This window comes from Copadichromis virginalis, linkage group LG4, assembly GCF_057382275.1.
Source record: "Copadichromis virginalis isolate Kocher_CV1m ecotype Utaka linkage group LG4, C_Virginalis_male_GT1.1, whole genome shotgun sequence".
NCBI classification, from domain to species: Eukaryota; Metazoa; Chordata; class Actinopteri; order Cichliformes; family Cichlidae; genus Copadichromis; species Copadichromis virginalis.
Genome location: NC_140621.1, coordinates 34,998,443 through 35,013,353, shown reverse-complemented (window position 1 = coordinate 35,013,353; position 14,911 = coordinate 34,998,443). Strand labels below are relative to the sequence as shown.

General features: G+C 43.2%; 2 protein-coding genes across 4 annotated transcripts; one reads left to right on the top strand and one right to left on the bottom strand.

Moving 5' to 3' along the window:
- The first annotated feature begins 339 nt into the window (after window positions 1–339).
- Window positions 340–2,055, top strand: LOC146712019 (protein FAM200C-like). The gene is made up of 2 exons (XM_085452980.1): window positions 340–1,021; window positions 1,379–2,055. The coding sequence occupies exons 1-2, from the start codon at window positions 340–342 to the stop codon at window positions 2,053–2,055; spliced, it is 1,359 nt and encodes a 452-aa protein (XP_085309106.1).
- A 7,999-nt stretch (window positions 2,056–10,054) lies between these two features.
- LOC146712018 (serine protease 27-like) lies at window positions 10,055–13,834 on the bottom strand. Of its 3 annotated transcripts, XM_085455119.1 has the most exons (7): window positions 13,675–13,834; window positions 13,270–13,290; window positions 12,919–13,081; window positions 12,460–12,728; window positions 11,362–11,504; window positions 11,027–11,275; window positions 10,055–10,462 (listed from the first exon to the last, which is right to left on the bottom strand). In XM_085455119.1, exons 1-6 carry the CDS (start codon window positions 13,727–13,729, stop codon window positions 11,054–11,056), a joined length of 873 nt encoding a protein of 290 aa, XP_085311245.1. In that variant the 5' UTR covers window positions 13,730–13,834; the 3' UTR covers window positions 10,055–10,462; window positions 11,027–11,053. The 3 variants fall into 3 exon arrangements, with proteins under 3 accessions (XP_085311245.1, XP_085311243.1, XP_085311246.1); XM_085455117.1 differs by lacking the exon at window positions 10,055–10,462 and having other exon boundaries at window positions 10,469–11,275; window positions 13,675–13,833; XM_085455120.1 differs by lacking the exon at window positions 10,055–10,462 and having other exon boundaries at window positions 10,469–11,275; window positions 12,460–12,725; window positions 13,675–13,833.
- Between the last annotated feature and the right edge of the window lie 1,077 nt (window positions 13,835–14,911).

Here is a 14,911-nt window from a genome sequence, read left to right as displayed (position 1 = left end):
GAGTCGGTCTCAGGGGTTCGGCAGAGCCTCCACTGCGGAGGTCGCAGAGGTCCAGCCACGCCCGAATTATCTTGTAAATTTGTGATGACACGCCCCCTTCTGGCCATCACTGGCTGCAGACGATCATGCTACACTGCTTGGCCAATCAGGCCTGCGGGGAATGTAGCGCGCGCAGTAGTCAACATGTGAATGTCGTGGTAGTACTTCGCGTGATTTTTTTTTTTAACATTTTAATCCATACTAACTATGTCGGGCAAAAAAAGAAAGTGGTTGGACGAATATGTACAGTATGGATTTACATGTATCACGGAACGTGATGGGAGTGAGCGTCCTATCTGCATGATTTGCAACGCCAAGTTGAGCAACTCTAGTCTCGCACCGGCAAAACTAAAGGAACACTTCTTGAAGCTGCATGGAGACGGGGAATACAAGAACACAACACTTGCTGAATTCAAGGTGAAGAGAGCCAGATTCGATGAAAGGCCCACTCTGCCTGCTCTTGGATTTGTACCCGTTAACAAACCGATCCTCACAGCATCGTACGAAGTTGCTTACCTGATCGCAAAGCAGGGCAAGCCACACACCATTGGTGAAACACTCGTGAAACCAGCCGCGTTAAAGATGGCAAATCTGATACTTGGAACAGCGGCCGAAGGTAAATTATCACAAATTCCTCTTTCAAATGACACCGTCAGCGACAGAATAGAAGACATGAGTAAAGACATCTTGGCTCAAGTAGTCGCCGATCTGATTTCAAGCCCGGCAAAATTCAGCCTTCAGCTCGATGAGAGCACAGACGTTGCTAATCTAAGCCAGTTTACTGTTTTTGTGCGCTATGTGAAAGATGACATGATAAAAGAAGATTTCTTATTTTGTAAGCCTCTTACAACAACAACTAAGGCAGCCGATGTGAAGAAGCTTGTGGATGACTTCTTCGGAGACAACAATCTTTCATGGGACATGGTTTCTGCAGTTTGTACAGACGGAGCTCCCGTCATGCTGGGAAGAAACTCTGGTTTTGGTGCGCTAGTAAAAGCCGATGCACCACACATCATTGTGACTCATTGTATTTTGCACAGGCATGCATTGGCAACAAAAACCTTGCCTCCAAAAATGGCAGAAGTATTAAAAACCGTGGTGGAATGTGTGAACTATGTGTGAAATAGTGCTCTGAGGCACCGCATCTTCAGTGAGCTGTGTAAAGAAATGGGCTCTGAATTCGAGGTACTTCTGTACCATTCTAATGTTCTGTGGTTATCCCGGGGACAGGTGCTGAATCGTGTTTTTGCCATGCGTGTGGAATTAGCCCTGTTTTTGCAAGAGCACCAACACTGTCATGCAGATTGCTTCAAAAATCCTGAGTTCATTCTCATTTTAGCGTACATGGCTGATATATTCGCAGCTCTCAATCATCTCAATCAGCAGATGCAGGGTGGTGGAGTCAATATCATAGAAGCGGAAGAACACCTGAAGGCTTTTCAAAAAAAGCTAACGTTATGGAAACGACGAACAGAGAACAACAACTTTGCAAACTTCCCCCTTCTGGACAACTGTGTAAGTAAGGTCGAAGATGTGTCTGGAATCGGAGATGTTTCTGTATCCACGGAACTGAAGCAAACAATTGCAACGCACTTAGATGAGCTTGCAAAGTCTCTCGACAGATATTTCCCTACAAGAGAGTCATATCCAGCATGGGTGAGACAGACGTTCACGTTTGCTGTTGAGACAGCAGATGTCAATGATGAATACCTTGACGAAATCATTGAAATTCAGCAGAGCCAGGTTCAACAGCAACTCTTCAGAACAACAACACTCTCAACGTTTTGGTGTCGACAAATGGACAAGTATCCAATTATTGCTAAGAAAGCCCTGGATTTTTTTATACCATTTGTTACAACATATCTTTGCGAGCAATCCTTTTCGACGATGCTGGACATAAAAACGAAGAAAAGGAACAGACTTTTCTGTGAAAATGACATGAGACTGGCACTTGCCAAGGTGAAGCCACGCATATCTGAACTGGTCTCTCAAAGGCAACAGCAGAAGTCACACTGATTTGCAGGTATGTAATTTGTTGTAAGTTCATGCATTGTGTTGGTTTTGTTCTTTGAACAAGGTGATGTTCATGTACGGCTCATTTTGTGCACCAGTAAAAAAACATATCTATGTCTTGAATTTGAAAAAAAAAAAAATTCACTAAAGAGGGGTTCGGTGAATGCGCATATGAAACTGGTGGGGTTCGGTACCTCCAACAAGGTTAAGAACCACTGCTCTATGCTGACGATGTCTTCCTCGCAGACTAATCCCAAATGGAGCTGCAATGCCAAATGCAGCAATGGAAGATGTTAGATTTATATTGTTGGATTGTCATTTATGCTAAGAAATATCTACTCATATATGCTTAGAGTTTTATAATTAATGTCATGTTGGTAGAGGTTTGATCCTTAATAGTCTGCAAAGACTTTTGTGTGCATTCCAGAGTGTTCTGCCGTTCACACCCACATCCTAGGAGCATGTGAGAGGTCGTACCTTCTCGTATTGTTTTGTGGTAGGATAAACATATCTACATCTGTTTTAGTCTAAGTGCCTTTTGTTTAGATGAACTGCTGGACTTCCAGACCACCAGGTTTAGGGAAGTCGTTTATGGTTTCACATTCTGACCCCCCACACACACACACACACACACACACACACACACACACACACACACACACTGTGTGCACAGCCTCACAAATGTCCTCCTCCTGTGTCTGGCATTTTAGTGGTATCAGCGCAATCATTTCTTCTTGTGGTGGTGCGGCTTCTAATACCTGACTATGTCTTGAGCGGCCATAAACCTTGTATACATAGCTGAATTTTCAGACTTCATCCACTTCTTGAATTGATTTTTTTCTCAGACCAGCCTTCCGCATCAGTTGTGAAACAGCTTTTTTTTTCTCTCTTCTCCCTCCGGATACTTCTCAGCAAAGGCTGTGTGTTTATTTTGAAAGTCTCTTACTAACACCGAGCAGTGCTGATTTTCTAACACTGGAAAATAATTCAAAATGTTAGAAATATTCCAGTGTTAGAAAATCAGCACTGCTCAGTGTTAGTCGTTGTAAATCTTCAGAACTGACTAGGTTACTTTTAAAAATATAACACTGTCAAAAGTGTTCATTTAACACTCAACAGTGTTATATTGAACACTCAGAGGAGTGGACACATATGGACACTCTGTAGTGTTAATTTAACACTGGAGATTTTGCTGTGTAGGCAACTCTCGTCAAAAGTAAATGCAAATGAATCTGCTCAGGTATCGTTAAATGTTGTATGTTCTCTTACATTTCTCCATACTTGGGGTTGAAAGTCCTGGTGTTTCGCCCGGTACACCGGCTTCTGCGAATGTGACACTTGTTTTGAGTGCCGAAAAATAATAAAATATAATTTTATTTTAATATTTCAAGATGACAATAATGTTTCAATTTAGAACTACATTTTTTTTAAAACTAACACAAATAAAATAGACTTCAATTAAATACTTATAATTTATTTTCCCAAGCCGTGTGGAGCAGCAGTATAAGGATGAAAGAGCCGCAGGTTGCCGACCCTGCTTTAGGGTCATCAGGACAAAATCTGAATGCACAGGCTCATCAGTCAAAGCTGATAAAAATACCTTAAAATTTTCCACCAAAGGGTTTTAAACCATTTTAAAGAGTTTCATTTAGTTTCTCAACATTTGGAGCATTTAGACAACTTTGTTTAAAGCTTCTGATAAGCAGCTGAATGACAGGATGAGCTCCTTGGTCTCCACCCCTGGGCAGAGCCATCATCTCCTGCAGTCCTGCACACCTGAGGCTGATTCTGGGTTGAGGATTTGAGCTCCACTCAGACTGTCCTTCACTGCCAGTTCGTCAACGAGCTGACGTTGGTATCGGCTCTAAGTTTGATATTTGTCACATTCAGCGTCACCTCAAAGGGGTTGGATCCATTTAGCTTCAGACGCCCCAACACGACAGTCCACTCGGACGCTACAGGGGAGCTGTGGGAGGAACGAAGCACACAAACATAATCTTCATCAGCTTCAAACAAAATCTACACCTTTACGCCCTAAACTGTAATTAAACAATGAATAGTAAAAGTCTGGCTGAAAGGATGATCCCAATACATACACTGCTTAGTATGTCTCTGCACTATAGGTTCTTGGTCATTCGGGTCATGATCATGTAAGGAGAAAAAAAAAAGTTGGACCTCTTTAAGGGATAACTTCCACTAGGGCTTAAAATGTGGGACTCCATCATTTGGTGGAGAAACTTATCGGATGAGAGGTGAAACATCTTCAAGAAACTTAAAGAAGTCCAGTCGCTTTTCTTTCCAAGCTCCTTAGAATTGCTTCTTAATTCAGATCAAACTGAGGTTATTGTACTCGGCCCTGAAAAGCTTAGAAATATGGTATCTAACCAGATTCTTACTCTGGATGGCATTACCTTGGCCTCCAGTAACGCTGTGAGGAACCTTGGAGTCATTTTTGACCAGGACATGTCCTTCAACGCACATATTAAACAAATATGTAAGACTGCGTTCTTCCATTTGTGCAACATCTCTAAAGTTAGAAATATCCTGTCTCAGAGTGACGCTGAAAAACTAGTTCATGCATTTATTACTTCCAGGCTGGACGACTGTAATTCATTATTATCAGGATGTCCTAAAAACTCCCTGAAAAGCCTTCAGCTGATCCAAAATGCTGCAGCAAGAGTCCTGACAGGGACTAGAAAGAGAGCAGATTTCTCCTGTTTTGGCTTCCTGTTAAATCCAGAATTCAAAATCCTGCTCCTCACATACAAGGTCTTAAATAATCAGGCCCCATCTTATCTTAATGACCTTGTAGTACCATATCAGCCTATTAGAGCACTTCGCTCTCGCTCTGCAGGCCTACTTGTTGTTCCTAGAGTATTTAAAAGTAGAATGGGAGGCAGAGCCTTCAGTTTTCAGGCCCCTCTTCTGTGGAACCAGCTTCCAGGTTTCTTCCTGTTAAAAGGGAGTTTTTCCTTCCCACTGTCGCCAAAGTGCTGCTCATAGGGGGTCATATGATTGTTGGATTTTTCTCTGTATCTACTGTACAATATAAAGCGCCTTGAGGCGACTTTTGTTGTGATTTGGCGCTATATAAATAAAATTGAATTGAATTGAATAGAATAGAATTGCTCAGAAATTACTGCTCAGAAAAATTAAAGATTAGAGTAAAGCATCAAGTCAATTAAACTTGGATTATTGATCTTCTCATTTAAGCAGAGAGGGTTGTTAATCAGTTTCAGCCTCTTTGGTGTGAATGAAAGTAACAAGACGTTTTCTAGAAGGGCAACAAAGTGTCACGACGAGCTACGCCGATGTGTTTGCTAAACGTACACACTGCAGGAGACAGAACTCAACTTGAACCAAAAACGAGCCTTTATTTAGGCTGATGGCAGAAGCAAACATGAAAACTAAGGCGACAAAAGGTACAATAACTAAACTGAGAAACTGGCTATGAAAACTGTGATAACTATGGCGTGGCAAAACAGACGACCTGACAACGAGTGAATGGAAACACACTCCTGAACTAGGAAACACTGAGAAAATCTAGTCCCATAGATTAGATCTCTTTATGTAGTCACCCCTGTGTTAAGTGTTCCCTGTTGGTTTGTGTCCCCATGTTTCCTGTTTTATTTTGAAAGGTCTCGTGTTTAGTGTTACTCTCCCCCTTGTTGTCGATATGTTTCATTCTATTCAGCTGTTTTCCTCATGTGTCTCCACTTCCCCTGATCACCTCATGTGTGTATTTAAGTCCTCCGTCTTCCCGTGTTCAGCGTCGGGTTGTCTGTGTATCTCCTCTCATGTTACGTCAGGTTTCAGGACTCCGTGCTGGTCATGTTCATGTTGCTTATTCATGTATACGTTTCATAGTTCTTTCATGTTCCAGCACAGAGTCCTGCTCATAGTCGTCACAGTCACCTTGTAATTTCCTTCCTAGTCTGCTTTAGAATCAGAATCAGAATACTTTATTACTCTCGAGGGGAAATTTAGACTGTGGCTACATTGTGAATGTCAATCCACAACAAGGGGTCAGGAGGGGAGCTGGCCCCAGGGAAGGGTCACTTGCCCCTCCCTTCCTTCCCTCCCCATCTCCAGCTGCCTCCCTCTTCCCGCCCCACCACAACCACCCACACATGCAGGGCCTTGGAGTAGGGGTATGTCACCAGGGTGCAGAGGAGGCTACCCCCCCCCCCCCCCCCCCCCCCCCCGTCCCCTTCTGGCTGCCTCTGCCTCAATTTTATCCCACAACTTAGACATTCACATTACTCACACTCTCATTACACATACATATAGGATCTTGGGGGTGGGCACGATACACGGAATCCAAAGTACCATCAGGGTGTACACCCCACCCCTGGCGTCGTTGCCCACCTCTCAATTTTAAATACACGTAGACATTGAGGGCTAGCAGGAGGGACCATGCGCTTACCTGCTGCTCTCTGGCAGGTAGCTCCATGCCCTCCTGGGTTTTAAATGCACCTTAGAACACACATGCATCAACACTACAATGAGCGGGTGGAGGGAGGTTTGGAGTCTCACCCCCGTTCTCTGCGACCTGCTGGAGCGGGGGGGCTAGGAGGAGGAGTTGGCCGTCCGACTGCGGTCTGGAGTGTGGGGCCTTCCTGCTGCTACGGAGTCGGGGCGGTCTGCCTCTCCCCACCGCAGGGAAAAGGGTAACACCACCTGGGTCTGGGTGCAGTTCCCCCCTCCAGGGGCGGGGGCACCTAGACCCGGTTTGTAGAGTACGCTTGGGGAGTGTGATCGTGTGTACAGCGTCTCTTTATGTCTGTCTCCACGTTGGTTGAGTGTGGAGTAAGTGCATATGAGAGCATGAGGGTGGGAATGGATGTTTGTGTCTGTGTGTGCCTGTATGTCTGTGTCTATATGTCAGGTTGGGTATCAGACGCCACCTCTCTGGGGACACCTCAGGCCCTCCAAGGTTTGGAGGCCTATCTCCCCCTACCACCACTTCCCCTGCCAGTGGCGGACTCCCTCAGGTGTCGGTGCGTTGGTGGTTCTTTGTGTCTGGGGGTGGGCGTCCGGGTACACACCGGCTCACTCCTTGGCGGCCGCTTATCGGGGCCTGGAGCCTGGGGCTTGCTCGGGCCACTCCGGAGGTGGGGTGCCCCCGGCCTCTCGGCCTGGGGCTCGGTCACTCAGGCACAGCTGGCTGCCGGCGGAGCTCACGGGCGCGTCACTGCAACTCCCCCTGGCTTCTGCTCCGTGGCTGCTGAGTGAGCCCTCATCTGGGACTCTCCTCAGCTCTTTCTGGGACAGTGGCGCGGCTGCCCCTCTGTTGGTCTTCCTTGGTCTCTTGTGTTCTGGGGGCCTCTGGATGTCTGGAGTTTTGATCTCCTCCATACCTGCTTCATGCCCTGGAGGCTGTGGCTCCCCACACTCCCTAGCAGATCATTACATGGAGAAACCTTTGGAATGCAAGCATGCTGATCCACACAGGTATGCACACATGGGTATTCACAGACGCGGACTAAAGCTTTCTTGGCTGCTGCCTCAAAGCACATTGTGCGCTGTCTATCTTGCGTGCTGCACAATATCGTTTATTATTTAGTATCTACTGATATCTACTGCTAGCTAGTTTATTGTGATGGTGCCGTTTTTTTTATTATGTTGCTCTTTGTTGTTTGCTTTCTCTTCTGTTTTTTTTCTCCATACAGGTGACCCAGGTGTTTGTTTGTTTTTTGTTTTTTTTTCTTTCTTCCCCCCCTTCTCACCGTCTCTTCTCCCCTTTGGTTTTCTCTCCCTCTCTTTCTTTCATTCTTTCTCCCTGTCCTATCCCCCAGTCATGTCTGTCCCATTTGTAGCAACTGAAAATAAAATAAATTCATAATTATAATAAAGGTCAATCAAATGGACCAATATGGCAAGGCCATGATGATCCACTTGGTAAAATAAATCCGCTTGGCATCTTTCTTGGCCTTAAGACAACAATTCTGACGGCTAAAGATCCAAACGGGACACAAACAAAAAAAAAAAAAAATGAGAAAAGAAAAGGAGGAGAAACGAGCAACAGATGCAGGTAAGCAGATGTGTGATTGGATAATGGCAGGTCATCCTGAAACAATCAGAATCAGAATACTTTATTAATCCCTGAGGAAATTATGTGGGTTATGTCGAGATGAAATATTATTTTACATTCATAATCTATGTTACTATTCATGATCCTTATTATTACTGTTGCATCATTTATGATTTATCATTATTGTCATGTCATTGACACATTTATTGAAACTGGTGAGGTTATATTAAATTCTGTATTTCAGGTGTTAGCATAAGCATATAATAATCTTTCATTGCAGGTGCAACTGTAATCATGTTATACACATATTGCATAATTAAAGGGTTGAAGCTACGGGCAGCGCGATGTCTGGCCGATCAATGGAGCAAAGTTCAGCTATTGAAAGGTTGCCTACATGTTTACAGTATAATTTGCTACATATTGCCTGTGTGCATTCAGCAGCCTCCTGCATTGAAGTTTGCCTGGTAACAGATGACGTAGAGGGGGGTCATGTACTGAGGTTAACAACACAGACACATAGCCTGTCTGGGTAAACTGATTGCAAATGTTGTCTAAGTCTGGAAAAGTGTAATAACAGGAAGCATCTGGAGGAACAGAGGAAGTAGCGGTTCCTTTTTAGAATATGTCCTTGCTGGAGTTACTGGTCATCATAAGTATAAATATCACACCCACCTACTGTCAGGCGGGAGATGGAGCCTGATGTTTTGCAGAGCCCATCTTCACCACATATATGTGTTTTAATAAAATCATTTGTGTTGACCCACTATGGACTTTCAGTCATATGTCTCTTCCTCAAAAATTCGAACCGCGACAGTTCTGGTGCCGAAACCGGTTTGAGGAGGGACTAATGGGGTTTGGCTGAGGTGTAGTGGTGTCAAACAGACAGACAGCCAGGAGGTCGACTGAGTGATGGGCCCGAAATAGGAGGTAAGCACCACCTGTTGATTGATGTCCAAAGGTGCTGAATTGGAAATTAAGTTAATTAAATGTTCACTCAGTAGAGCTTCTGGTTTGTGTCCGTGGTCACTTTGGGGTGTTTATGTTAAGATGTTATGTGTTTAAATGTTGAAGTGATAAGGAACTGTTGAATAACTTGTCTTGGCATCTGGTGTCTTTTGTCATGTTGTTACAGGCCTGAGTATATAAATAAAGTGTGAATCGCCTGTGTAAACTGCTAATATTGGTTATAACTGCGTGTGCTGTGAAAATGATTTAATACAGAAGCTGAGTGTGTGAGGATTGAATAAAAGTGTGTTTGTGGTGTGTAGAAATCGCGGCAGAAGGCCGTGTCGCGAGTTGTTGTAAATAGTGAAGTCAGTTGGGGGGTTGTGTTTGGTTTTATATTTTTAAAAAGCAGAGAAACTGCAGTATTGAGTCCGTGGCGCAGTTTGAGAATTTGTGAAGTGCATGAGAGCTCTGTGTCTGTGAGAGAAAGAAAAGGTGGGGGCTGAGTGCTCAGGCTGTGTGAGTTCCTGCATGACAAAAGAGGAAGGAGAAGTAGGTCCGTTGATTTTCTGTGAAATTATAATGGTTAGAAATCCTAGTGATCAAAGAGGTGATAGTGAACTGAAAATAAATAAATAAAACTAAAACAGTGGTTTAGTATTCAGGTAATGATAAATAAATAAACTTAACGGTGACATTTAAGGTGATCAGGTACTCAGGGATGAATGGAGGATTTGATTGCTGACTGCATGAGAGCTGTTGGGGTGAAAGGAAAATGAGGTTGGAAGAGTGAACTAACAGGTTAATATATGCGTGTAAAAAAAAGAGAGAGAGAGAAAGAAAGTGATGAGAGCAAAGAAAATAAAAGTGTGTAAGTGTGCAGTGATAGTAGAGGTGACCTTCTTCCCCGGCTGGACACAAAAAGAAAACATGATTTGGAGTGAAGAAGGTTTTTGTGTCAAATTTCATTTTTGGGGTTTGAAGTCAGTAGAGTTCAAAACAAAATAAGTAGAGATGTGTTGCTTCTTCACCACATATATGTGTTTTAATAAAATCATTTGTGTCGACCCACTATGGACTTTCAGTCGTATGTCTCTTCCTCAAAAATTCGAACCGCGACAGTTCCAGTTGCTCCAACAAATGGTAAAAATAGTAACAGTAACAGACTAAACTCCAAACAATACATTATGTTACAGATTTTAATATTAATTAGTCAGTGTCAATTGTTGATTTGTCCTGTTCTCATTGTATGACGAATTATGATGGCTGTTTGGTAGCTGTTTGCATACTATGCATACTCTCTCTCCCTCTTCGACAACAGTTTTATGTTAATGTACAATCCTTAATACGTTTTGATAGGTTAGTAGCTTAAACCTATTCGCTGGAACGTTGAAGACAATGTAATTACACAGCAAAGCAAGACACGAGTAGGCAAAGTTCTTCATGTTTCTCGTGCACGGGAGAGAACCGGACAGGCGCCGTTCCTTCGCTTGACCCCAGTCGCTCTCGTCCGCTCCCCCGTAACACTGCTCTTTTATTGAGGTTACATGAATATACATAGGGTCATTAACATATGATGTCTACATACAAACAAAGAGTACCTTGCCTGTGTGTGTGTGTGTGTGTGTGTGTGTGTGTGTGTGTGTGTGTGTGTGTGTGTGTGTGACCCCATGAACGACTTCCCTAAACCTGCTGGTCTGGAAGTCCAGCAGTTCATCTGAACAAAAGGCACTTAACCTAAAACAGACATAGATACGTTTATCCTACCATAAAACAATAAGAGAAGGTACGAGCTCTCCCACGCTCCCAGAGTGCTCTGGAATACACACAAAGTTTGCAGACTATTAAGGATCAAACCTCTACCAATCTACAACTAATTATAAAACTCTAAGAATATATAAGTAGATATTTCTAAGCACAAATGATAATCAACAATACAAAACCTGACACGTTTTGTGTGTGCGTGTGGGGAGGTTAGCCTGGGGCACCAAGCAGGCTAGGACCGTCCCTGGGAGGCAGTCCTCAGCAGGTGACACTGAGGTCACTGTTGGTCCCAGTGGACCTGAACGTCATGAAGCCCGGCCGGTTGGAGGAGATCTGGGTCCTGATCCAGGTCTGGTACTGGGATACTCTGGCGTAGACTCCTGGAAGATTCGGCCTGGCGCAACCTATTCCAAAACTGACGACTCCCGCCTGAATCCAGCGACCGCTCTGCTTGATCACCATTGGACCTCCTGAATCCCCCTTTGAGAGCAGAAACATTTACTGTTAGCTGAGGAGAAGAAACTGTAGAAGGTGAAAATGTGCCAAACACAGGTAACAACAATCACCTGACAGGAGTCCTTTCCTCCTGCACTTAACCCGGCACAGATCATGTTGCCAGTGATTGATCCCACTCCATAGTTACAGTTACACTTCCTGTTTCCCACAACAGGAACCTCCACCTCCATCAGGTTGGGTGAAGGAGTGCCTGCTGAAGGGGTAAAATAAATATATCAGTTTGTAATAAATAACATGTGACTGATTAACCTTCAAACAAAAGGGCGGCTCCACCAAACTTAAAAACAAAGTGTAGTCATGTGTGCAAACAAAGATGGGGAAACATGTTTGTCCGCTGGGGTTGGAGCTCTCTGCAGAACACAGTCACATGACTTTGATGCCGCTCTGTCATCTTGTCCTGTTTTATGTTATTTGAGTATTTTAGATGAAGCACAACAGCTGCTGTTTTTAAACGTGATACAGAAATAAACTTGACACACAGACAGTAGATGGTCGTCATCATGTAGTAACTGTCTAACACCACCTGGGGGCAGTGTCAGATACACAGAAAATATACTTTCTTTTAACCAAGGATCATTTTGACCTGACATCATCGTGCAGACAGCATGTTTGCTGCAGGTCCAGCACTTCCAGACTGTTTAATTCACATAATTATTCTTTCTGGTTTTGAACTCTGCACAGATTTAACCTCATGGAAACATCTTATTGCTCTAAATATTTCAGCAACTCCTTAAGGTACCGAAAACTAAGTATAAACTTAAAGGTGATCGTGCTTTTGCTGTAGCTGCTCCAAAGTTGTGGAATGATCTGCCCTTGCATGTTAGGCAGGCCTCTTCTCTCTCTGAATTTAAAAGTCTTCTTAAAACATATTTATTCGCTGAAGCCTTTGGCATTGATTAGAGGGGTTGACTCAATTTGTTTTAACATGTTTCAATTTATTGTATCTATTTATTTTATCGTATCTCATTTTAATTTTCTTTACGTATGCTATTAACATGTACAGCACTTTGTGAAACTCTGGTTTTATGTTAAAGTGCTTTAGAAATAAAGTTGGTATGGTATGGTATGGTATTTCTGAGATAGCAAACTTGTTCCCTGTATTATTGTCATCATTTCTCTAAAAACGATCTTGTGTCTTTATGACCCACCTCCTTCTCTAGTACTTCCCCAGCCGGTGACCCAGCTGTTAACACCGCTGTAGAAGATGCTGTTTGAAGCTGCCAGGCAGACGGGAGAAATGTAGTTGTTGAAATTCACCGGTGAGGAGAGCTGCAGGAGGCAGACGTCATTGTTGAAAGTTTGAGAGTTGTAGTTTGGATGTTTGATGATCTGTGTTACTGTCCGAGACACTGCATTGGGATTAGATCCCTGTAGACTCTGAAGGCCCAGATTCACAGTCAGACCGGTTGGAGTACTGCTGAGATCATCAGGAGCGACACGAACAGTGCACAGTTGTTACAATTGTTATAGACGAGAAAACATATATAAAGTTTGACTTCCCACCCTGTTAAATATTTATCCTGTTACCCCCCCTGAGCCCCCAGATTAGCACCTTTCACAGCGTCTTTAAATCATGTTTAGAGTGCAGCTTCAGCCTCATTACTCACGTTTGAAAGCAGTGAGCAGCAGTCAGCACCCACTGACTGTTAATGAGGGATCCTCCACAGAAGTGGGACCCAAATCTTTGCAGACTGACCTGCCAGGGCCAGCTGCCAGCGCGGGCCACCTGTCCTCCTACAATCCTGGTGTTGAGCTTTGGCTGACCACAAACTGAAGACCGACATTAAAACACAGAGTGAGCATTACTGTAGGAGCTGTAAACTCTCAGCACTACAAACTGCTGAGTGAGGACACAGTGATCCTGGAGTCTACAGTTCACTCACAAACTAATATTCATATGAAACTAAAGATTTATTAAACATAAAACTAAATCATTACACAAAGAAGCTTTTTCTTACCACCCAGCTGTGACTCAGACTCTGAAACACAGAAACAAACCATTTTAAAACTAAAAATCTTCATTCATCGTTCTGTGATTAGTTCACTGTCTGTAATTACTGTGTGAAGTTACAGTTAATGTAACCCATTTGAAAAAATGTGAGATAAGAAATTTTGAGGTTCCAAACACTACGTCCTGTGTTGTTGGTCTGTCGTAAAAACTTCTTCTTCAAAATATATATTAAAGTTATGTTTACTGAACATTGTGAATTTTAACTGAACACATCAAATTCGTATTAAAGAAACGATTTCTTTAATGTAAAGGTTATTTTCCTGCAGTGTCACTTTAAAGTGAAGCGCTGTGCTCCTGAGTGTTTTCGCCCTCTGAGTCGTACCTGCTGCAGGTGTGTGCAGAGAGCTCTTACCTTGGGTCAGGAGCATCAGCCCAGCAGCCAAACACATCACTTTGTAGAAAGCCATCGCTGTAAAATACCTGCAGACCTGCTGAGGCTTAAATAACCTTCCTCTCTCTCCCTTTCGGTTTGCAGTAAAACACACCTTTCTCAAACACCTGTCTGACGACACGCCCAACACCTCACTGCAGGTTACCAGACCTGCTTCACATTACAATCATCAGATTAAACAGGAACTTTTTAATCATTTTTCTCAGATTACTCATTAATTTAACACCAGGAAACAAAAGTCTGCCCTGCTGTGTCAAATAAAAGTTATTTAAAGGTTTCACAGTATTGACTGATGTGTACAGGTGTAAGAAGGGGCGAGCTGAGCAGCAGCGTTTGTATTGAAGTGAAATGCATTAACTCGACCAAAAACTACATAAATAAATCCTGTTGCTGACGATCATTGAGATATTTAAAAAGTGGTTTTGTTTTTTTGTTGGAAACATTTAGAGATGTTTGAATCTGTGACAACAGGCGCGAAAGAGTGATGATCTAAACTGGAGGGTTTCACAAACACACTGCCAGTGCATTGGAAACATACCTGGATTGAAACAACACAGTAGAGCACTATCAGGCATGGATGGGCCTCCCCAGAGCCAGAAGCTCAACATCACTGAAGCAGTGTGGGATCATCCTGACAGAGACCAGAACAAAAAGAAGAAACATCCAAAGAAGAGACCTGAATGTCCTTCAAGATGAAGAAGAAAGTAGAGAAAGCTCAGACTGTGCTGAGAATAAAGGCGCTCACACCAAACGAGCTCGTTAGAGTCGTACAAACTCTGTTTGACCCATCAATAAATCGCTGCACATGGTTCACATTTTACTAGAAAAACAGAAAGAAATGAGGCTCAAAACTTTTGCTCATCACTGTACAGTTTTTAAACATTAACGTCATTATTGCATTTTCATGATGACTTTCCGCAAAATAAAAACTGCTTCCCTTTAATGTGGTGTAATTACATGATGATGTTTTACTATTTCCTCAACTAGATGCAGCACGAACATCGAGCACAGAACTGTGACAGAACTACATTCCTGTAAATCTGTGAAACAGGAAGTTTTATTCAAAGAAGCAGCTTCACAGAGAGATCATGAAGGAGAGATACACCACACATCTGCTCTGTGAACGAAAACAATACATCTCCATCATTCATTAATCTGCAATGACAGTGGGACTGGCACAGTGGGGGCTGTCCACTCG